At 35.5% G+C, this 24,601-nt stretch overlaps 1 protein-coding gene across 14 annotated transcripts in view; it reads left to right on the top strand.

Moving 5' to 3' along the window:
• The window catches only part of NAALADL2 (N-acetylated alpha-linked acidic dipeptidase like 2), a 1,340,454-nt gene that overhangs the window by 960,010 nt on the left and 355,843 nt on the right, over nt 1–24,601 (top strand). For all 14 annotated transcript variants that reach the window (XM_023260390.2, XM_023260391.2, XM_045036390.1 and 11 more), the window contains one exon: nt 24,447–24,590. In XM_023260390.2, coding sequence (XP_023116158.1) covers nt 24,447–24,590 — 144 coding nt within the window. The remainder of the gene's footprint in view (nt 1–24,446; nt 24,591–24,601) is intronic.

Below are 24,601 nucleotides of genomic sequence, written 5' to 3'. Positions count from 1 at the left end.
AAATTCTTAAACATGCCTGATGAAGATTAGGAAACAAAATAATGCCAACATGTTCCAATTTTGTTCCTCTGTGCCTTCTTTGGGTGTTTTTTTAAGATTTTTTTTAACCTTTATTTATTTTTGAGAGAGACAAAGACAGAGTGAGAGCAGGGGAGGGGCAGAGAGTAAAGGAGACACAGAATCTGAAGCCGGCTCCAGGCTCTGAGCTGTCAGCACAGAGCCTGATGCGAAGCTCGAACTCACAGACTGTGAGATCATGACCTGAGACGAAGTCAGACGCTTAACCAACAGAGCCACCCAGGTGCCCCGGGTGTTTTTGATCATTGGTCTGTTTTTTTTCCATGATGATTTGGATTTTTTTCCATTATAATCTGGTATTTTTAAGAATTTGCTACCAACTTTATAATGTATAGAAATATGAAAAGAAAAGAAATATGAAAAAAGTATTATAGGGCACAAAGGAAGGAAAATAAAACTCACCTCAGTGGTAAGAGACGAAGGAAGATTATAAGATACCTTACAGAGGAGGTAATATTTCCAATGTCCAATTAAAAAAAGATAAAGTAATAAAGCATGCAGTTATAGTAAACACTCTGAGACCCAATTATACACAACCACTATAAACCAGAAAAGATCCCTTTGAAAATTTATTTTTTTTAATTTATTTATTTATTTTGAGAGACAGAGAGAAAGAGAGTGTGAGCAGGAGAGTGGTAGAAAGAGGGAGAGAGAATTGCAAGCAGGCTCCACCCTGTCAGCCCAGAGCCTGATGCAGGGCTTGGTCCCATGAACCATGAGACCATGACCTGAGCCTTAATTGAGAGTCTGATGCTTAACAGACCCAGCCACCCAGGTGCCCCTAGATCTCTTTGAAAATTACAAAAAAAATCTTTTGAATGTTTCCTTCAGATGTAAGGAACGGATTAGATTAGATTTGCCAGGACTTGATTTCCTCATATACAAAATCCATACACTGGCCTAATAACCCAGTGAATGTCTTTCAACTAAGGCTACTCATCAGCACCACTCACGAAGCCTTATAAAGCTAGACATGGCAGCATTTAGATGATTTCCCATACCTTTACTATCATTAAAATAATAGCTATCTTCTTAAGTACTTGCATATATAGGGGAGGGGGAAAATGCCCTTCTTTTTTAGTTTCAGTTTCCAGAGTCTGTGAATCAAACTGATAAAAGACACATTGATGGGAGAAAAGGTTTACTTTGTATGCATGTGGGAATCTCACAGAAAAGGAGTAAAAACTCCAAAGATGAGGTTAAATATGGGGGCTTATATGCAATTTTAACGGAACAAAAATTGTGAAGTAATTAGAGGAATGGGGATATATTTGCATTTCTAACGGTGGTAAATCGTGGGAGGGTAAATAGGTGAAACCAATGCAAGAGAAGGGTGGTTTAGTGATATTTATTAAGCAGATTCAAGTTTGTTATTAAGAATCATCCTCTTCTTCCTGATAGGGGAAAGGGAGACTCCTTTGCAAGTGAAACTTTATGTTAATTTTACCAAGGGGTGTTTATATACTGCTTTTAGAAAGGAGCAGGCAAAGAGCTAATTGCCTTTAGCCCTAAACAATCCTTACGTCAAAATGGCCTATTTTGGTGTGGTATACTCTGATCCCCTTCTGATTTTTACCTCTTCTGCATGTTTTGGCCCTGTTACAACTCTGTGTAATGTGGCCCTATACATCTTCCACTTTTGCTGAGGTGAGAACTGCTTGGATGATACCCTTTGGGTTCCTGAACTTAAATTCCTGTATTCACAGAGGGTCACAGAATAGAAGCAAGAATTGTGAATGATTACAACCTTAATTTAAAGTTGTCGACTGTTTCAGAGTTGAGATATTCATCAAGACCAGGTAAGGTGGTAGGTGTACAGTTGGGGTCAACGTTTGTTTTAAATTTGGAGATTCTTTTTATTTATTTTTTTTTATTTTTTAATGTTTATTGATTTTTAAGAGACAGAAACAGGGCATGAGCGGGGGAGGGACAGAGAGAGAAGGAGACACTGAATCCTAAGTAGACTCCAGGCTCTGAGTTGTTAGCAGAGTCTGACACGGGGCTCGAACCCACGAAGCGCAAGATCACGACCTGAGCCAAAGTCAGACACACAACCGACTGAGCCACCCAGGCGCCCCTGCAGATTCTTTTGGAATATATAATCTATACATTTGAAATTTCAAAATTTATTTCTGTTAATAGCCAAAGTTAATAAACAAAAACTTTTGAAAGCATTTTTGAAAGCACAATTGTTTCAAAAGTTAGCATATACTCAAGTTCTAATACCCATATTGGAAAAGCATTGTAAAGTTAAACACCTCCTTTTTCTAAAGTTGAACATATTAAGTGCTTAGACAATATCATTTCTTAAAATTCCTCTAAGTTTTAATATTCCAATTTGTCTCTTTAAGGAAGGAATTAAAAAGCGAGGATCAGGGATTGGATTTGTTAACTGGCAATAAAACCAGTGAAAGATCTGGAAGTGATGAATATGTTCAGGACCTTAATTGTGGTGATAGTATCATAGGCTGATACATATGTCCAAACTCATTGAGGTGTATACATTAAATGTGTGCATTTTTTGTATATCAGTTATGCCTCAGCAAAACTAAAAAAAACAGTGAATGACCTTTGTGAAGGCATGAAATATTACCATTCATTTGTAATATTTTTGCTTGCCTGTTTTCATCCCACATATACAGGTGATTATTTTTTTATGCATAACAAATTAAGAGTAGAAATTTTCTGCTCAAACTTAAAGATTTTAAGTAATTATTTAAGCAATTAATTATTAGGTAATAAGAAAGTAATAGTATATTTAGGGACAAATATGGAATAGGTTTTGCCTTGTTTCATTTCAGCATTTATTATTCGTTTTCTTTGCATAATAAAATAAGTTATATTTCCAAGATTAAGAATATTTTCTTTTTTTAAAATGTTTTAATGTTTATTCATTTTTGAGAGATGGAAAGAGACAGAGCATGAGTGGGGGAGGGGCAGAGAGAGAGGGAGACACAGAATCCGAAGCAGGCTCCAGGCTGCTGTCAGCATAGAGCCTAATGCAGGACTCAAACCCACAGACCACAAGATCGTGACCTGAGCTTAAGTCAGACACCTAACTGAACTGAGTCACCTAGGTGCCCCAAGAATATTTTCTTAAATCATGTTGTAGATATTGTTACTCTTTGAATCCATATACAGTTCAGACACAGACAACACTTCCATGTAAGGCCCATTTCCTAGAGTAGATAAAGTGGTTACATATACTAAATACCACGTTATAGGGGCTTTACCTTGATAATAGCTCTCAAAGTAAAGTTCATAAAGCAATAGTGTAATAACCTGGGAATGTATTCAAAGTATAAATTCTCAGGCCCCACCCCATAACTACTGAACCAGAGCTCTGGACGTGGGGACTGGAAATTTATATTTTAATACACCTTCCAGGTAATTATGGGACACACTAAAGTTTAAGACCAGTGGTATACTTTATGTGGGACAGAGAATGGGCCAAGTCTGTTTCCTGGGGTTTATTATCCAATAGAATTTATTTGAAGTCTATGAGGTTTGAATGGGTATAGCAGAAACATTGATTTTTTTTTCCCAAATCATCTATCTTTTATATACTTCATTAGAATGTGAGGATATAACTTCAGTTTTCTCCTGGATTAACTCTTGGGGTCTTGTTTGATGTTATTTGAAAGAACTTTATGTGTTGAGAAAGAATACACAAAAATTCAAACAAATGAAAATCATAGAATTTGAAAGTAACTGGGATAGTCACACCCTTAAGTTACAATATGATTCACTCACTCATTCATTCATTTTCAACCAAATACATGTTAGGATTACAATAAATACTATGAAAAACCTAAAGCAGAGTAAGAGGGAAGAGAGAGACAGAGACAGAGACAGAGAGTGTGGTTATGGGTGTGTATGGGGGAGGTTTTATATGTATTTCTATTGCGTTATTGAGGATGACTTTGATAGAGAGGGAAACATGAGGGGAAAAAACTGAGGGAAATGAGTGAGTGACCCACAGATATTTGAAAGAAAGCATTTCTAGGCCTGAGATAACAAATGCAAACAGTCTGGGGCAGGAGCTTATCTGCTATGATAGAAGAATAGCAAAAGGTCAGGCAAGGCTGGAGGAAAGTGACGAAGTGGTAGGGAGTAAGGTCAGCATGAAGGAGGCTCCTCCTCATAGGTCATGGTGCAGACTGCAGATTTTATTGCATGTCATTTAACCTCTGTAGGACTCTGTAGAATGAAGGGTTTGTATAGATGAAAGGCAGCAAATCATGTTTTTGACCTTATGGCGTTATGAGTACAAAAGAAAAAATTCAAAAGGTTTTGCAATTAAGTCTTTAAGGAAGGAGAGATGGAAAAGGTTATTAGTTGAGGATCATACCTTAAAACTTGTTCCTGTCCCAGGAATCTATGCTACGTGCAATGAATAATTTTGAAACAGTTCCAGCATATCTGCATTAAACTACAGTAGTTTTTCCATTCTGTATATACCACTGCCCTTCAGTTAATTTACCTTTTAAAGTAGCAGAATAATCTTACATAGACTATTTCTTGTTGAGGAAATATAATTAAAAACAAAATCCTCTGGCAACCTAGAAATCCTCTCTACAAAGATAGAAAGAAAACTGTTTTATTACTGAATAAACATTAAGCCAGGATGCGATGTACATCACAGGCAATCTGCTAAAGAGATTGCAAAGGCAGAAATAAATTTTATGCTTTTATGTAGCTGAGCAGATACAACCCATTGCATACATTTGCTCAAGGTAAACAATATCTTGTCCTCAGGTAAGAGGACTTGACAGCACCATTTGTCACACATAGTTCATCTTAAATTCACCTACTGTTTGGGGTGGCCACCTGTGTTTGCTAATCACCTTTATACAGAGGAAAAATAGATTTCTCATATCTTTATGGCAAGAGGTAGGCTTGCAGCTTGGACCAGACACCAGCTGAAGTTAGCCTGCTATCCTCTCAGAGAAATTGGGTGTTATCTTCCTTGATGATTGCATTTCAAAGACAGTTCTAGGTCTTTGAGAAAAATACCCCAGGATTATAAAACTTGCAAGAGGCTTATGTAGCTTTAGAAAAGACTGAAATACCTTTCAAAGGAACAGGAAACTAATTCACCATTACAAGTTTTATAAAGGTAACTATTCTAAGAAAAAGAAGAGGGGAGTCTCCCTCCCTTTTTATAACAGGGATCTTTTTTTTTCTTATTTTAAGTTTGTTTTTGCTTTTATATTTTTAATTGCATAACAGTATAGAAAGGCCAAGCACTGGCACTTAAATACCTGAGTGTCTACTAATTATTCCCATCTTCCTTTACTTATGAGTTTAGGAGAATGCCTATAATTTTAAATAGACACTAAGGTGATTCTTTTGCAACCTAAAGTTTGGAGGGAATTATCAGTTTCCAGCTGATATGCAATGGTAGACTAACTACTATAGGAGTAGACTGAAATATAAGTGGATTCAAGAGATATTTAGGAGGTGGAATCTATTAAACTTGGGGATTGATTGGATGTAAAGTGTGAGGAAAAGTCATAGATCAAATGATGACACAGACATTTCTGGTTTGCATTGCTAAGAGCATAATGGAAGCACTCACTGATTTGGAAACAGTAGAAAAGAAGGGCAGGTGCAATAGGGGAGGAGTAGAGAATTAAGATGAGCTTCAAATAGGTGATGTGAAGGTGCTATAGGACATACAAATAAATGTACGTCTCTGAGGATGGTCTCTGTGACTTCTATCTACCCAAGATGATCTATATTTTAAATAGGCTATTGTGTAACCTTACCCCTCTATCGCTTCTCCTGATCCTTCAGTCACCTTGCTCCCAGCAAGTAGTAATGCTTCCTGGAGTTACATTATTGAATACAATTGTAAATGAAACAGTTGATTCATCATAGAAATACAATATATTCCTGTTAAACACAAGTATAAGTTTACCTAGAGCAAATATCTGCCATGAAGTTGTTTTTGTTTTTTTTTTCCTTATAATACACCTGAAATAAATGTGAAGATGAGTCCCATTGGTATTTAGGTGTTTATCAAGAAGAGTCAGTAAAGCAACCAAAGTGCTTATTTGGAGTATAAGGGATTGTAATTTAAGAGACACAGAATCCACAGAAACCCAAGTGTGCTGAAATTGAAAGTGAAGAGTGTAGGCTTATAAAGACAAAAACCACAAGGTGACATAACTTGTTTTGAAAGAATTGTGTTTGGTGTTGACTTAAAGCGACAATGTAAACTGATTATGGAATACAATATAATCTAGTTAGCTAACAGGTGTTATATTATTTCAGTTTCGGCGTAAAGTAGAAGGATGTGTCCAGGAAGTGGTCAAGTTGCAATTGACAAAAGTCAAAAGCTGGTGGTGTACCAAGAATTGAAACAGGAGAAGTACCAAGGTCCCTACTTCCTCAGTGTCCTTTCAGCTCTGTTTTGAATGGCTCTCTTAGCAATGTTTACTTTATTTTGAGTCTTCTTTCACACAAGGATGGTGACCCCCATGGTTGAAAGTGCAATGAAATTTTGAATAATGAGCAAATTAATAAATCTTGGTAACCACACTCATTCAATAATCTGTTTTGTGGCAAGTTTGCAGTTTGATCCTTCACTTGAGAGCGATGACAATGATTGAAACAGTTTGGTTAAAATTTCTGTTGGCGAATACCATCCACTCAGATGAAGAAATTGCAAACCCACTGTCAGAAACAATGTCTGATAATTCACATGATATCAACTGGCCCTCGGCCTTGACCGTTGCAGAGCAGTGGCATAAATGACTATTTACACATTCATTAGAAAAATATGCTACTTCATAATAGTTTAAAGCCAAATATAATCCACAGAGGTGCTTTGGTTGACTGTCAGTATGTTGGCATTGGTTTGGTCATTGTTGTTTTGACATAGAGTTTGAATGTGGTAGTGGCTCTTTGGGCTTGAGTTGCCATACCCCACCATTTCTGTTAGTTTTACAAAAGCCTGATTTACACATTTTGTTTTCAGTTAGCCCCACAAGCCTTTGAGTCTGTGATTCCCATTTCTATTTGTAGCTGTGATTTTAGGATGACACATCATAAGAATTCAGATAAAATCCTATATAACTGCATCATGTAACATCACACATTCTTATTTTGTTGAGTAATATCATTTTCTAGTATTCTTAGATAATTGTATTCCCACATTGAAAACAAAACAAAAACCTACAATCATCCATATAAATATGTAGAGATAGTCAAAATACTATATTGTGTTACAATATAAACACATTTAAGTCATCCTCTGACCAAACCCCTTATTTGGCACCCAAGGAAAAAACTCTTCTCTGTGGTGATAAATCCTGAGACAGATACAACTGACTGAAAAGTATTTGGGGTTTGGCAACCTCAGACTTTCATTTTATGGAATATGAAAGAACATAGGATCTGTCACAGAGAACTGAAATGATACTTCTGATACCAGCTGAAAAACACTGCAGATCAGCAGTGACTTATGTTTTGTTATTTTCATGCATTGATAAGGTTTGGTTCACTTAAAGACAGGTTTGTTGGTCATTTCCTTCTACTCGTGTTCAGTCTTTTTACATTTAGGTTCACTCCCCCCACATACACACACAGACTATAAATGAGTATGATTGCATATGTCTGCAAGAGTGCATGCAGATAGTCATGTTGCAATATTTATGGCAATTGCTGTTAGGGTAATTAATGTTTGAATCTACAGTTGCAATTACAAGATGAGACAATTGTAGCTGTGGGAGAACCATATTCCTACCTTCCTACCATAACCTTTCCCATATAAAGAGCTCAGTGTACAAAATTTTGAATATAATAAATGTGTATTTATCATCCTACCAACAAACAGCATTTATTTTTACTCAACTTCGTATCTTTATACCTATTTGCTGCTTTAAAAAAAAGAATTAGCTGATCAGCAGATGAATATTTTTAATGGTACCTGTGCAGTTGACAGGGTGTCAGGAAAAGTGTTACATTTATAGGAGATAGAAGTCTGTCCTTGGTTTTGTGATGAGTAAAAACAGAATGTGCTGACTAAGAGACCTGAGCAACCTCATGATGACAAGATGCCTTGTTCAGACCTGTGATGAGTTTTAGTAGGTAATTATTTTTGAAAGATTGCCAGACTGGTTTTGAACTCTGTCTGACATTTAAGGCCAGAAAACTTCACTTCTGGTAGTCTCGGGTTTATGGCAGAAGAAAAAGTGTGACTGGTTAGGTTATTTCTTGAATCTATGCTGCTTTCCAATTACTTTACTACTTTTAGAACTCAGAAAAGATCAAGCTGCTGAATCAACTTTGAACATGCTCTGAAACATTATTTTTAAAAATTAACAGTGATGAAACAATTAACATCTGAAAGAAATAGATGATTTCTAGAAGTTTTCTGGGATTGTTTTTCATATAACATATTGCTAAGATATTTGTGCCTCCAACACTTAAGCACCCTGAATACCTTATGTGTATGGAAATAGAAAATGAAAAAGTTCTAAACATTAATGAATTTCTTTTCTTACATTCTTTCTGAAACAATGATATACATATTAAATGATTTACTACCCTTTCTCCATATACTGTTGTAAGTGCTGATCTCAGGCAGATACATGTCATATATATATTAAAAATACATATTATATATTAAAAAATTACCTTTAGACAGGAAAATGATAAAACAGGCTGCCCAATCACCCAATGTACAGGGCAGCAAAGGTACAATTTCACAGCAGTGGCAGGTAAAAATTCACTTGGTATTCATAACTTGAAATGGTTTTGTTTCTGTCTTTGAATAGCTCATCATTCTGTATGATGTACATTTCATACCCTTAAAAATATTAGATCTCTTGTTTTTCAGAGTAAATGACCAAATTTCACTAGCATTTTCAATAGACATATTTTATAATGTTATCTGCTTTTATACTTCTCATCTCAGATAGAAAAACATTCAAGTAATTCAGTTTACTTTAATCTATACCCAAATACTGCTTAATGTTCCTCATGCTATTAGATTCATACTTTTGTATAGGATTGTATACATTCTTAGATTTGTAGAGTGGAAGTTGCAGAAACATGAATTGTACAATCTCTTTCATATTCAAATATTAACTGTTCACCTGTATTTTTATGGAGAGTTATTGTTCTGACCCAAGCTCAATCTTTTCTACATCCCCCCCACCCCGAAACCATGCATACAGTGAAGAGCATAAAGGACATTCATCTGAAGTGTAAAGATTACTAAATGTTTCATGTTTATAGCAGTGTAATCATCAGGAAAGTTTAGATCTAGAACATTCCCAGCTTTCCTCAAATCTACAACCCTATTTTTGCATCTTATACTTCTAAAAACTGCCTTCTTACTTGACATAGTCTCCATGGTGACATATAGCTTCACTTGTGTCACTAGTCTACCTTTAGCATATAGCTGGAATATGAGAGTTGCTCAACAAAAGTTGTTTTTTTTTATGAAAAAGAAAAACTCTCAGATGTGTACTACTAAAATGAAAAATTGCTTAACCACTGCAGTATAAAAGTTTGCATTTTCTCAAAGATCTCAGACTTCATTCCTTTTCAGAAGAGCAAAATTCCCAGTCACTAGACCAATTACTACTGCTTGTCATACAGCAAAACAGAGACTCTTCTCTTAGTTCAGAAATATACACTGGAACAGGAAATTATACTGGGTCAGGAAGGCAGAGAGATACCTGAGTTGACAGTTGGGGTTGGGAATGGGGTTGAGGAGTTCAGCCCATGTGGAGGGTGAGGAGAATTTGACCAGCACTCACCATCCAGAAGTTCCCTAGATTCCCTCTACTTCTCAACTCCTACCACTTTGCAATCCATCTTAGGGATTCTGCCTCCTAAGTAAGTTCTAAATTGTCTGCTTTTTTCCATCTCTACGGTTTCTGCCCTGGTCAAAGCCGACATTAATTCTCACCTGGAAGACTGTAGCTGCCTCTCAAATGATCTCACTGCTTCCTATCTTATAACTTCCAATCCATTCTGCAATATATTATAAATGAGCTTTTACAACCCCAAATCTAATCATGCTACACTCTTATATATAAAATGTTTAGTGCTGCTGTTGTTCTTTAAAATTTGTTGTTCTTTAAAAATGATAGTTCATGATAGTATACGTGTTTCCATATAATTTTTTCCACCATCAGCATGTTCTCAGATTTGTTTTGATTGCCTAAGGTGACATATTAAAATACAGAGTATGGATTTAAAGGGCTTAGCCAAATCAAATTTGTGATATTGGTTCCCTCTGGAGAGGGATGGAGAGAAAGGGCAATAGGGCAATAGGGCAATAGGGCTGGAATATAAAGTTAAGGAGGTAGTTAAGATGACATCTAGGCCTTACAAGTATGGATAAAAGTATTACATGTATTATCCTCTGGGAGGAACAGAGAGACCTCTGAAAATAAAGCCGAGATCTTTTTCATGCCCAAGATCTTATTCATGATTCTATGACCTTGTTTTACATCTTTCCAGTCATGCTTGACCCCTTTTGCTTTCCCAAATGCACTTTATTCCTTCTTACTTTCACATTATGTGGTTTCTCTTGTGTAGAAGGTTTGGGGAGGATAGAAAACATGGGCCCTATCCCATAGTACTAATGGTAGTGAAAATAGGTTAAGACACCTGGGAGGATAATATACCAGGAAGCATTAAAATTGAAAATTCCCATATCCTCTCACCTGGAATCTTTTTCTCCATAACAACCTTACAGAAACCTTCACATATGTAAAAGTGGATGTATGAACAAGAATATTCATGAAGGTTTGACTACAATAGCGAAACTTAGAATTGACCAAATAAATTATATAATATTAGAATTATACACTGTGCAGTATCCAAAAAGGATAAAATAGATCTCTGCAAACTTATATGAAAAAAGTCTTTAAGACATCTTTGTTAAGTGAAAAGAAATACCACCCTTATATACATATTACAATGTTTTGTAACTAAAGGACAATGAAATAATAATATACAATTATTTTTAAATTCTGTATATATGAAAGGAATATAAAGTTTAAGATATATAGGGTGGTGGTATGGGGGTGAAAGTGAGGCATGACCAAAATGGTTTTTAGCTTTATTTGTAATGTTCCTGTTTTTGTAGTAAGATTGCATTAATGTATGTTATTTAGATAATTAAAAAATAAAACTTCCAGAGTGTCTGAGTGGCTCAATCAGTTAAGTGTCTGACTTCAGTTCTGGTCATGATCTCACAGTTCATGAGTTCGAGCCCCGCATTGGGCTCTGTGCTGACAGCTCAGAGCCTGGAGCCTGCTTTAGATTCTGTGTCTCCCTCTCTCTTTACCCTCTCCTACTCATTCTCTCTCTTCCTCTCTCTCTCTCTCTCTCTCTCTCAAAAATAAATAAACATTAAAAAAAATAAAAAATTAAAAAGATAGAAGTCCCTACCACCCACAAAGAGAAATATAGTTTGTTATTTTATGATCTTTTCATTTTTAATATTATTATTTTATAATCTTTGGTCTTTGAATCATACTTTGAGAAACAGCAATCTAAATTACACTATTTTCTAGTAATTAATCTACAAATTTTAGAATAACTATTAATGTTATTTATTCTTTGAGTTATGTGTGTATACACATATATGTGTATATACATATGTGTGTATACATATGTGTGTATGTGGTAACATATGTGTGTTAATTTGGAACTTGAAAGCAATGAAGACTTTTTACAAATCTGTATGGTTTTATTTTGAAATATACTCTAATTGAAAGTATTAAGCCCGGAACTTAAACATTTCAATCTCACATTAAAGACAGTCTTTCATATTTTTGTTCTAATTCCTATTCATATTATTAAGTAAATTGTATGGAATTCTAGTTTGTCTTCTAGCCAGAATTAATATGATGAGTCTCACAGATGTTATCATCTTACTTATATTTTATTTATATCTTTGTTATCTAGAGGTAGACTAAAAAAATAACTGTAATTTTCTTTCTCTACCCATTATTATTTCCCTGCTGAGGTTTTCCCATCTCAGGATTACATACATTGTTAAACATATAAGATTAGCATAGAGGTGAATTCATGAAAATTTGTCATAACTATATTTAAAACGTCTATGCATTTTGGGGCACCTGGATGGCTCAGTCAGTTGGATGACCAACTTTGGTTCAGGTCATGATCTCACAGCTTGTGAGTTCGAGCCCCACGTTGGGCTCTGTGCTGACAGCTCAGGGCCTGAAGCTGCTTTATGTTCTCTGTGTCTCCCCCTCTTTCTGCCCTTCCCCTTCTCGTGCTCTGCCTCTCTCTCTGTCTCTCTCTCACACTCTCAAAAATAAATAAACATTTAAAAAAGGCTATGCACTATTTTGTCAATAACTAAAGCAGAAATTTAGAGTTTTGAATCTTTATATCATGATATGGTATTAGTGTGACATTAGTTAAATTTTTAGAATTTCTTATTGCTTATGGAGAACTATTAAATTTTAATACCAACACTGCTTCAGCCTAGGTTGTATAGATATAATATGTGATCTTATAAATCTAGCATGTCATTGGTATTTTATTAAAACATGAAATAATTTTGAAATTTCAGGTAGTTCCAACAAATCCTGAATGTATGCAGAAAGTAGCTGATGTCTTCTTTTGTACTGAAAAATGAATTTGACTTGAATATAGCATTCTAAAAATAGCCATCTTGCTTTCATGTGATTTATATTTTCTTTGAAACAACCTTGTAAGTGCATTGCTCTTTTTGTTCATTTTATACCAAAGGTACTAGGAGAAAGTAACCATAGAATATCCTATTATCATTTGATTTGTGTATCTCAGTATACTTCACAAATTGGGCATGAAGCACAAATGTTTGTTTTTTTTTTTCCATGGGAACCTCAAAAGAATGAAAAGAAGTGCTATCAGGACAATATGCACTATCAGAAGGAACAACAAGAAATCGCATTTTAGGGGGGTTTATTGGGCAGTATATGGATAGTATTTGTCACTGGAATAATGTGGCTCATTTATATTGTACCTATTCTTTGGAGCTCAAAGCGCTTTATGGGCACTCTCATTAATCCTGAAGCCTGAGCTACATATTTGGCAGCCTTTGTCCTCACTTTATGGCCTGGGAGACAGCAGTTTAAAGGATGTCATTGTGCAGGCATTTGCAAAGTGTTCCGAAAACAACCAGTGGGGTTAACTGTAATGTGAACTGGTGAGGAGGATTTTTTGCTTTATTTATGCATTATTTATTTATTTCATGTACTGTTATTTATAAAGTAGTAATTGTCCAATGAAGCCACCTGCTATATATAATTATTTAGAATATTCTGACTTCTCTTTGCCTCCAGGACACTTTTCCTGCTGAATCTGTCTGTGTCACTCATAGGACTTTCATTCTCCCACACACCCAGGATTGAAACTTTAATTGCTTTCTCTATCACCTCAGTGCCACTACTCCGTTCAGTGGGTTGCTAAGTGTTGACAATTCTACTTTTTCACGCTTTTTTACATGACTCTTTACTTTCTGCTTCTAGAGACATTCTAGTTTATGCAGGTATTACTTCTTGTTGAGAAACTGTTACAGCTTCTAACACTTTTGACACCAGACCCTTAATTTCAGAGTCTGAAAGAAGCAGACTCTGAGCCCACTTCTGTTGCTTGTCAGCTATGCGACTTTAAGCATTTCAAAGTTTCTGAGCTTCAGAGTCATTTTTGTAAAATAGAAATAACAATAACTAGGTTGAAAAATTGTATCACGTGTAAAGTGTTGAAATGCAATGAGGTAAGATATGCTAAATACAAGCTCTGTGTATGGAAAATGGGATCTATTTTTGTTGTTTTCATTGTATTTCCCTTTTTGCCTTTTTTTCCTGCATAACACTCTCAGATCAATATTTCTAAAATCCACTTCCATGGTACCAATTCTCTGCTCAAAACCCTATCAAAATCCCTAGGGCCTACCTAAAATTCTCCACACTTCTACATCCATCATATACAAGGCCTACCTCAACAAAGATTCTATAATTCTAGCCCTAATCTACAACATATATGGTAATCTCCAGTTAATATTGGCCACTGGCCATTCACTTTTCACACCTTTTCTTTCCCATTACAGCTTGTTTAATCATGTTGATTCTTTTGCCTGGAAGTATCGCCCTTATAAATATTTTCTTTACAGTTTGAAACTTACATGTTGTACTAAAAGTCTTGTCAAAGCCAGGATCATTTGACACTTTAGCTGCAGCTAAATAAAACAGTTCTAGTCATTGTTTTCAGTGCTCTATCCACTACTTTTAAAAGAACTCTTATTTTCCTGTAATGAGTCAAGAAAACTCACTTCATGGGCCGAACTCTGACATGCTGACCACCGATTAGTCATGGGACCCTGCTTTTCCATTGACCCATTCATTAGCAGTTTATTTTTTTGCTTCCACTGAATTCATCACTGTCTTTTTCAAGTATCAGTCACTTCCTCATTTCTGGCCCACCTACCCTCTTCAGGCCTGCTGAAGCCTCTTTGCCTTGCTGGTTCATTTCACATACCCTATTAAACACCAGGGGTTTCTTCCATTCCCTGAATAGTTCTAGTCATGAAACTGGACATTTTGGATCCTCTGTCCCTTCTCAGATCTGTTGGGCTCTCTGTTCCAATCCTAACCCAACTGCCACAAAAATGGAATTAAATAGAATTGCGGAGGGGTTCTGTGCTTGCTCTAGAACAACTTTTGGACATTTAACTTTAAGATCCAACCCATTTTCCACCTCTTCTAAGAAACATTCATAATGTCGACTAAGAATGACCAAAAATGTCCTTGATGTGTGGTGCAGGGTAGAATGTTACATCCTTGGACTTTAAGAATATTATATGAAGTAGCTAGAAAGGAAATTTAGGCCAAAGTGAATAATTTTGAATTTTGTTTGAGCTCCATTATCATAAAAAAGCTTTTAAAAGATGACTGTGCCCAGTGCTATTTGAAGTTCTACATATAAGAACTAACAAAGACACTGTTCCTGTCCTCACAGTACACCCTAGCTTATTAACTGGACCATTAGTACTATACTAAGCATAGCCGTGTCTCTCATTGTGTCATTACAGCCTTTTGTGTGACTTCAAAGAAGACTTAATTTTGGTGAAATAACCTTTCAGAACACTAAAAACATTACCTTAGTAAGAAAGTAGGCAAAGCATTATTTCAGTGCGGTTTTTTAATGTTAATTTGGGTCTCATTTCATAAAATACTTTCAGAAAATGTGCATACTAAACAAATTGCTAAATTACATTCGCCAAATTATAGGGCTTTTCAATAAGAAAATTCTCACATAAATTCAGAAGAAGAATTAATAATAGAATATTTTTGACTAGAGTTCTGTGTAGAGACAATTCTTTCTTTTTAAGTTTATTTATTTTTGAGAGACAGAGTGTGTGTGTGTGTGTGTGTGTGTGTGTGTGTGTGAGAGAGAGAGAGAGAGAGAGAGAGAGACAGAGAGACAGAGAGACAGAGAGCACACATCCAAGTGGCAAGTGGCAGAGGGGCAGAGAGAGAGAGAATCCCAAGCAGGCTCAATGCTGGGTTTGATGTGAGGCTCCACGAGGGGCTCGATGTGGCACTCAGTCCCACAAACTGTGAGATAATGACCTGAGCTGAAATCAAGAGTCAGTTGCTTAACCAACTGAGCCACTCAGATGCCCCTGTTTAGAAATAGTTCTTGATGATCAATCTGTGGCTTATTAAAAGAGGGCATTTTTTTTCCCATGGTGTATGTCTAAAATTTCTACTTTTTCTTTTTCCTTCCAGGTGTTTCTTCTCCCAGTATACACAAACACTACAGCAAAATACTAGAGTGATATTTTTCAAGCCATAATTCTATGTGTGATTGTTAGTAAAAATAATATTAGTGATGGTGTAAGAAAAATGATAAGCCATGTTGGAAATTTATCGGCATCTTTCATATTACCCATACCACATCTGAGGGACTTTTCTGTGATGATAATGAGATATTCACCTCAAACTTAGATGTAACCGTCTCAATGCAAAGAGCCTATTTAAGAAATATTTCTATTAAATTACTGTCAGGATTATAAAGTACCATATGACGTTTTGAAACACATTTTGGAGAGGAAACTGTTAACTTATTTAAATGATTGCTCATGAACAGGTTTAGAATCAAAACTTTAGAAATTAAAGTCCTTAGACATTACATATATTATGAGTTTAAGGCTGCAAAAGAGGTGAAAAATGTTCCCAAGTCACTTCCCATTTAGAGGCAGAGTAAGGACCAGATATTGGTCTCTGGACTGAAGGCCAGTATCCCTTTCTTGTGTTAGTGTTTCCATGTCAGAAATAGAAAATACACAAGAATATAAGAAGATCTGGGAAACACTGCATATGTGATAGCTCATTTAACCTAACATCTATATCAGGAGAACAAGGGTTAATTATTTACTACTTTTATTATCAAACCAAAAAAATAAATAAATCCAGAAATAAAGCATTGGTTTTCTGCCCGTTCATCTAATCAGTCTCATAAAATAATGTGTTCCCATTACAATCTGTTATGAAGAATTTTATTGTAAATTAATGATTGTGTACTTTCACAACAACCAACCACCAAACACATCCACATAGTTTATTTGCTATCTTTTGAAAAATGCAAACTACACTTTTCCTAAAACTAGAAGCTTTGCACATCATTCTGATGTTCACACCCTTCAAGTTTGAGATGAGAAACTTCTCAGGGGAATGCCTCTGAAGAGGACTGCTTTGCTTATATTATATGTAATGTGCAGATGGGCAGTTATCCAGTTATGAATCTAGACTACCCTCCTTGAAGTAAGGAACAAACTAGATATTTTATCTGTCTCTTCGTTTTTTTTTATGATATAGTTTATGGTTTATTTCCAAATTTTCATGTTCTTGGAATGCTTTGGGGAACGAAATAGTCTGAGTAGACAAATGGTGAATACAAAAGAGTATAAATATTTAGACTTTCAAGGAAAGGGAAATCAGTTCTCATATCATCAATCATCCCTCTGAAATAGAATTAAGAAAATATTTGTCAGTATCTGAATGTTACCACTGCCATTATACAAATATTTGTCAATATCTGAATGTTACCACTGCCATTGTACATCTAAATATTCACTTAAAAAAACAAATTTGCCAATACAAACTCAGTGAGGTAAAGCCCCATGCCAAAGGAACTCCCTTTTCTTGAGTAGAAAGGAGCAGACTACAAAAATGCTTTAAAGTGCATTGATGTCCACCATCTATTTGAAGCATAGGAATGGGCTTTGAAGTAATTTTTCATTGTGTTGTAAAGTCATCCAAAAATATAAGGTATTTATAAAAAATATATTCTCATAATTCTCTAAATGATAGTGAATTCAATTATAGGACACATCAGATTTCAACTAACAATTTAATTAAATATTATGCTTGTGTCCTGTATACTGGCCAGAGTGAAGTTCAGCACCTCACTTAACTGCACATTCATCAAGACTTTTATTACAATAATAAAAACTCTTCCTTACTTGAATGTCTGTGGCATAGCCACAACTACAAGGATGATACAAACATATTTATTTGAGGGGAGAGAATAATGATAATTTATATTTTAATGCCCTTTGCCCCAAATAATTTCACTTTACCAATACAGATCTAGAGTTTATATATCTAAGCATTAAGGAAAAATATCTTTAGTGATGAGAAAAGTAGTGAAGAAGTTGTCAGGTTCTGCTGAGCCTATCTCATTTTCATGATCAATAATTTTGAATAAACTAACTGGAAAGAGAGAGCCCAAATTAAATTAGCAAATATAAATATTAACAATATTAACAGATTTTTCTTATATACTATTTTTTAAAATAAAACTATACATAATCTGTATGCTCTTTTAATATCAGATTATATAGATTCTTTGCTTTATAAATGAGTATGTTACTTTCTATCCCCTTTATAACTTTTTACAACACATTAGCTAAGCATTAAAATATTGTGATAATTACTAGGGAATACGGCAAGATGCTTTAGCTTAAGAGAGGACCAATGAAATGAGGAGATGAGACCATCTGTGTCTTCAGTTTTAGGGTTTTGTGATTGCAAGTTTTATATCATGAGTCATGAGTTTTAGGTTTAGGATCAGACAAAACAAAATTATTCACTTGCACATTGGTCTGATCATTCATCCAAATGATGCTGCTTTTACTGTGCAGTGGGCTAAGCCATGGGAATATAACAGTGAATCAGCCCCCGAGAAACTTAAACTCCAGTCAGTGAGCAGAAAATAAAAAGAAAATTAGAACAGAAGAGTGTTTACTAAATATGTAAACGAGGATTTATATGGGGACGCATGCAAGGACCTTTAAGATTTGGGTACACTGGCATCAGCCAGCTTTCAGAACGACAGTTTATATTAGTTTGAGGGCAGGCAGGAAATATGATGTAAATTAAGGAAACAATACTTCATTTTAGTTATGAAAATGATCATTAGTACAAAACCCTATATGGTAAAAATATATACATGTGTATATGTGGGTGTGGGTGTATGTATGTATGTATACACAGAGACATGGAGAGCACAAAGGAGCCCCAAGGAAACTGCATAACAGAAAGCATTTTTAAGTGTTAACTGTTTCCTTTTTAATAATAACCTAAAGAACACAGTATTGAATTTCACCAGCTGGAGGGAAGATGGCGATATTCATAACCAGCAGGTTATGAGATACTGAAATAAGAAAAGATCAGCTGTATTTACAAGGACAACAAAATGACTAGCCAATTTAGTGCACTGGTCATTTCAGGGAAATAACTGTAAATTTACTGAGCTAAAATAAAAATGAAAAAAACATTTGCGCCAGTTATTTAATGGTCTGATTTCTGTCAAAGTGGCAGTTCTCTGGAGAAAGTCAAATCAAATATTCTAGGATAACATCCCTGATATCAACGTGTCTGTTTGCTATTTGGGCCTTTCTCTAAAAGTGCAGCACAAAATGCTTTTTTTTTTTTTAAATCTCTGCTTTTTAAGCTGATTGCTTGGTTCACTGGCAAGTAGGCAGTATTTACGTTTTAGGTTTGTCAGTCTTCCTACTATAATGAATTAGAATCGTTGAAAACCAAGGAAAAAAAGAAGTCAAATCAGTTAGCTATTGTAATATTTATTCATGGCTGAAATAAAGTGTTGTAAATGCAATTTTGATCTTGAATCACCAAATTTATCTTTGCGGAAAGGACAAAAACAAAAAGAAGTGTTCTCAGTCCAATTTACACTCGTTATTTAGGGATAGTATATGAGCAGCCTTGTTTCCCATTTTAAAGAGCCTCGGAGAAAACTGTTGGCTTGGGGTTTATTGATACAGTTGAAGGCTCCGTCACCTTTAATTTTGGGAAAGGTGAGCAAACCCACTCCATTATTTTTTTATCTTCTTTATCCTGCTTTTTATGTCTTCTTTGCTGTGAAAATTATGTAAATTGTGCCGTGAAACAATATGAAATGATTTAGACTAGTGGTTATCTAATGTGCATATGAATCACCTGGGTATCTTCTTAGACTGCACATTCAGATTCAGAAGGTCTGGGGTGGAGTTTAAGAGTCTGCATTTTTTTTAATTTTTAATGTTTATTTTTGAGAGAGAGAGAGAAAGAGCAAGCAGGGAAGGGGCAGAGGGAGAGGGAGACAGGATCCAAAGCAGGATCCAGGCTTCAGGCTGTCAGCACAGAGCCAATGCTGGGCTCAAACCCACAAATTGCGAGATCTCGACCTGTGCCAAAGTTGGATTCTCAACTGACTGAGCCACCCAGGTCCCCAAGACTCTGCATTTCTAATGGGTTCCTAGATCATGCCCATGCTGCTTGTCCAAGGACTACACACATTGGATGAAAAGAGTCTATAGGATCTCTGCTATACACACACACACACACACACACACACACACACACACACACATACACACACACACATATGTCATCATGTAGCTTGGATCTTATGTTTACACACACAGGTGCTGAGAGTTGAGTTATATTCCTCAACTTGGAAACTGTACTGTCCCCTCCAACGGCAGCACATTATCTTCACTGATCCACACAAACCTCTTCTTGCTTTATCTACCAGCATTTGTTTTTACCTTGTTTCACTTCTTGGTGCATTAATCTGAGGATCCCAGTGTCTAAGATTTCTAGTTTCTGAAGGTTTAGTTTTTTTAATACTCTTTGAGTAATTGGTACTTGCTCTTTTCACTTTTTCAATTGAGTTTAAAAGAATTCCATCTTGCCACACAAAAAAAGTGCGGGCAGATAACAGTGTTCACATTTTCTTTATATACACAACCAGATATGATTGAAGTGGGTATCAATAATTTGAAAAAGCATAATGCAAAACCTTAAATATGTTCAATTAGAAAACCTTTTCACTTATTTCTAACCTTATTTCTTGTAAGTTTCACCTACTGTGGTTCAGTCTCTTGGCTTCTGAGCTAATACACTCTTTCTGTTTCAGTAAGTCAGCATAATGAATGCCCTTTGGCATCATCTTGGTTGTTCAGGTATAGTAGAGGGGATGACAATATGAGCATTGTTTATATGTTACATTTCACAGACAGAGTCAGTAATGAAGTCAAACTGGGGGCTCGGTATATCCAGTTTCCTCTTTCTACTATATGCAGGTGCCACTGTGTTAGAGATTGGGCTATTAATGGCATGGATTGATTTGGATCATTACATAGACCACAAAGAGTACATAAAGTGAAGACAGAACTCACTATCCACTAAAATGTAAGTTAGTGTCAGTCTTTATAGAGCATAAACAATGAACAGGGCACAATATCCACGCTTTAATCTAAAAGTTGGAATGCTAAGAGGTAACGTAAACATCTTTTCCGTATGGTGCCCTTCGCACCAAGGCACACATTCTGCCTGATTTTCAACACATATCTAGTGGATTCTTATAGTTCATAAATGTGTTTTAAAATGTAAATGAATAAAAATGGTACATATATTTGGTTTTATTCAAAGCCTCTTAATAAGACAATAAAAGTCTTTTCTCAGCTCTTCAATAAATGAGTTAAAAAATAACATTGGTCTATAATTTAATCTTAGTATACTGTGAAGTCCTGTTTTTACTGTCTCCTCTCAGAAGTGAACTGTTTGTCAAATTTCCATTAAGCTGAAGGTAAAAAATTAATGAGCCACTTCATATATTTCAAAACTAATGCAAGTCTATTAGTCATGCAGGAAACAAATCAAAGATTTGAGTATGTTCAGTTAGGGTTTAAGGTGCACTCATATATTGTTTCATATTCCTGATAGAGCATTTTAAAGAAAAAAAGGAATGCAGTTACTGATTTTTCATTAACAGATAAATACATCTCAGATTGTTTTATTTATAACGGTAGTCTTTTTTTTTTACACTCAAAAGGTAATTTTAAAACAAGGTTAACCAGCAAATTGATGGGGATAGATGGGTTTTGAAAGTCTTTGTGATGTCTGCTGTGGGAGATTAGTTAGCTGGAGAAAAAGAACAAATGTATAGCAAACATAGTATTAATAGAATATAATGTAATTTATTCTTTGGTCGTACCCTTGTACCATTTTCTAGGCACTCAGAAAATCAGTGATAGTGATGTTGAAACTATTTTTTAAAGAACTGTTGATTGTGTTGTGTTCCTGGCATTGTGCTAGGCATTGCATGTCGTGCAATGATGTGGAATACTTGCTTTTGTCTTTAAGGATTTTAGAGTTTAAAGAGGAGAAACAAAGTGAAAAAGTGATAAGTATAAAAATGTAATGATAATGTTAATTAGAAATGACAAGCACTACCAAAAAAAAAAAAAAAAAGAAAGAAAAAGAAAAAAGGTGCAGAAAGTGTCACATATGGTCCAGGGAGACAGAGAAACCTTCTTGTAAAAAAGTAACTTTTGAGTTGAGTTTTAAAGGAAGTGTATACTTCAGACCTGTGTGATGCATTAGAAGGGTAAGCGATGTGGAAGGAACGGCTTCAGGTCATACATCACAGAACATGTCGGAACAGCTTAAGTGTTAGCATAAGATGTATCGAGAGGAATGATAGGAAATAATGTTCAAAATATAAAATCTGGGATTGTGAAGAGCCTTGAATGTCAAACTAAAGAGTTCAATAATTGATCTGGGGAGTGGTGAGATCATGTAGCATTTTAGGGAGTTTCATTTTGTAGTGGTGATATGTCAGCACCTAACATCCATGAAAACATCAAAATAACAGATTGCACGTTTCTCAGAAATATCATTTTATTGTCCTGTGTACACTAGAAATCCAGAAGGTAACGACTGAGGGAGAAAATATATGCTGAAGAAACAGAGTAAAATGGCTATATCAGGGCTTCCCAGCTGGTGTGCTGAGGGACACCATCTATGCCTTGAGATATTAAGCACTGTGACCTCAGGTGCAGCCTGGAACAAGAGAGACTAGAACTGGTCACCTGAAGCTGAGAGCAGCTTCCTTGGAGTATGAAAATCCCCTTCGGTTTTTGTCAGTGGGTTAAATGACTGCTAGCATCTGCGGGGCCTGGATCATGGGCATGCAACCTGCAGCGTTGCATAGGCCCCCACTCAGAAAGACCCACGCTTGATTTAATGCTCTGCTGTTGCCATCTTGACATTCTTCATGGTTTTTGATCAAGAAGTCCCACATTGTCATTTTACTGTGGGCCCTGCAAATTATACAGCCAGTCTTAGTACTAAGACATGAAAATGGCTAGGAAGCGATGATACACTATGGTCAAAATGCACTGTCATATATCCATGTAAAAGGGGTTACTGAATTATGCAACCAGCACTGTGCTTACATAACAAATCTGATCCGAAGCTTAAATCTTTATTTATTTATTTTTTCTCTTCAAAGCCATGTCTGCCATGGCTGCCATAGGCCTAAGCTAAATATCATTTTTTTTAGCCTTGTGGTTTTCCAGATGATAAATTAAGGGAGCACTTCTGTAACATATTTTCTCATTTATAATCTGCCTCCTGCAGCCTGGATACCAGTGTGGTTGAGCTCTGCACCCCCTGCAGTCCTATCAAATTAAATTCTGAGAAAACCTTTGGCAATCATTTTCCCTAATAAAAGTTCTGAAAAATAAAGCTCTGTGTTCACAGACATTCTGGCGACTTGATAGAGTCATTCCATTGTGTCTTTCTACCCTGAGTCAGTATAAATATATAAACTGAAGACATATCTTTTAGTTCTTAAGCACAGTTTAATTTATTCACTTCATTCTATTTACTCTGCGTACTTGTGTATTTTGCTTCTCCTTGTGTTACCATAATTTTCTCTCCTTATTTTTATTTAATTTTTGTTTTTCTCAAAGTTATAGATGACTGCATTCAAATAATTCTACCAAAGTTAGTTTACAAAAATATCATCTTCTCCTCTCCTTCCCTATGTTTTCTGCCCCACCTCTCTCCCAAAGGCAAATACTTAATTGCTTTCAGTATTTTTAGTTGTTCTCTGCATTTTATGTTTACCTCTCTGTGTCTCAAAAGCATGTTTATGAGTTGAATTAATTTTTCAGTTTTATCTATTGCCACTATGGAAGATAAAGATTTAGTTTGCTTTCACAAGTCTCCATGAGTCCTCACCCATGACTGTTGCCCTTTTATTTTTTTTCCAAAGAAATATCCAATTTTTTGTGTGTTAAATAGCCATTATTTATATCATTTTGACTATATAAATATTATTCACATTGTACTATGATTACATTTCCTTCCTGAACAACTTTTGCTCCCTTTGAAGCTAAAGATTGTCTAATTTTTACATTTCTTATCTTTCTGTGTACTTAGACGATCCTCACATGCTCTCTGATCTCTATTGTAAATATTCTCTCAGTACAGTGGCACACATGTGGTTTTTCCATTATTTTTGTCTTCCTGGAGACCTCTGTTCTTGAGCCTCCTGACCTCCTCACTCTTGTCCTCATGAGCTCACCAGCACATGTACCATTCTAAGATTGTCCTTGGATGACCACGCCTACTTAATGATGGCAAAGTTGAGTTGATTTGAAGTTCTGTATATGGATGGGCTTATTGACTGATGGGTTTTAACATAAGCTGTCTTTGGTGAGTTGTTTTATTGGTGGACTGGCAGATTTTCAGTATTTTCATATAGTCTCCAGTGACCTGGTCATATGGGACAATGGAGGTAAATGCATGTGCATAATCTGCCAGCATTAACTTGGATACATAATAGTATTTGGACTCATGTGCCTCAAATCATTTTTAATAAGTAGAGTAAAACTAAGGAATAAACAAATGAACTAAAATAAACATATGGTTCATATTTTGAATAATTATTACAAAAAACTTCTCTGTGTGTTTTTAATTTCTGTTTGCTAAGGATTCTGTTCCCTTCTCTTCTGAATCTAGATGGAAGCTTTAGGCAAAACCGATCAAACCTCACATCCCTGCTGGTGCAGCCCATTTCAGCATCTCTCGTTGCAAAACTGATCTCTTCACCAAACAGCAGAACCAAAAACAGTATCTGTAGCCCTCTAGAACTGCCAAACAATGGTAAGGTATTT

Source organism: Felis catus, chromosome C2 (genome assembly GCF_018350175.1).
Source record: "Felis catus isolate Fca126 chromosome C2, F.catus_Fca126_mat1.0, whole genome shotgun sequence".
Lineage (NCBI taxonomy): Eukaryota > Metazoa > Chordata > Mammalia > Carnivora > Felidae > Felis > Felis catus.
This window is presented reverse-complemented; position numbering and strand designations above follow the sequence as displayed.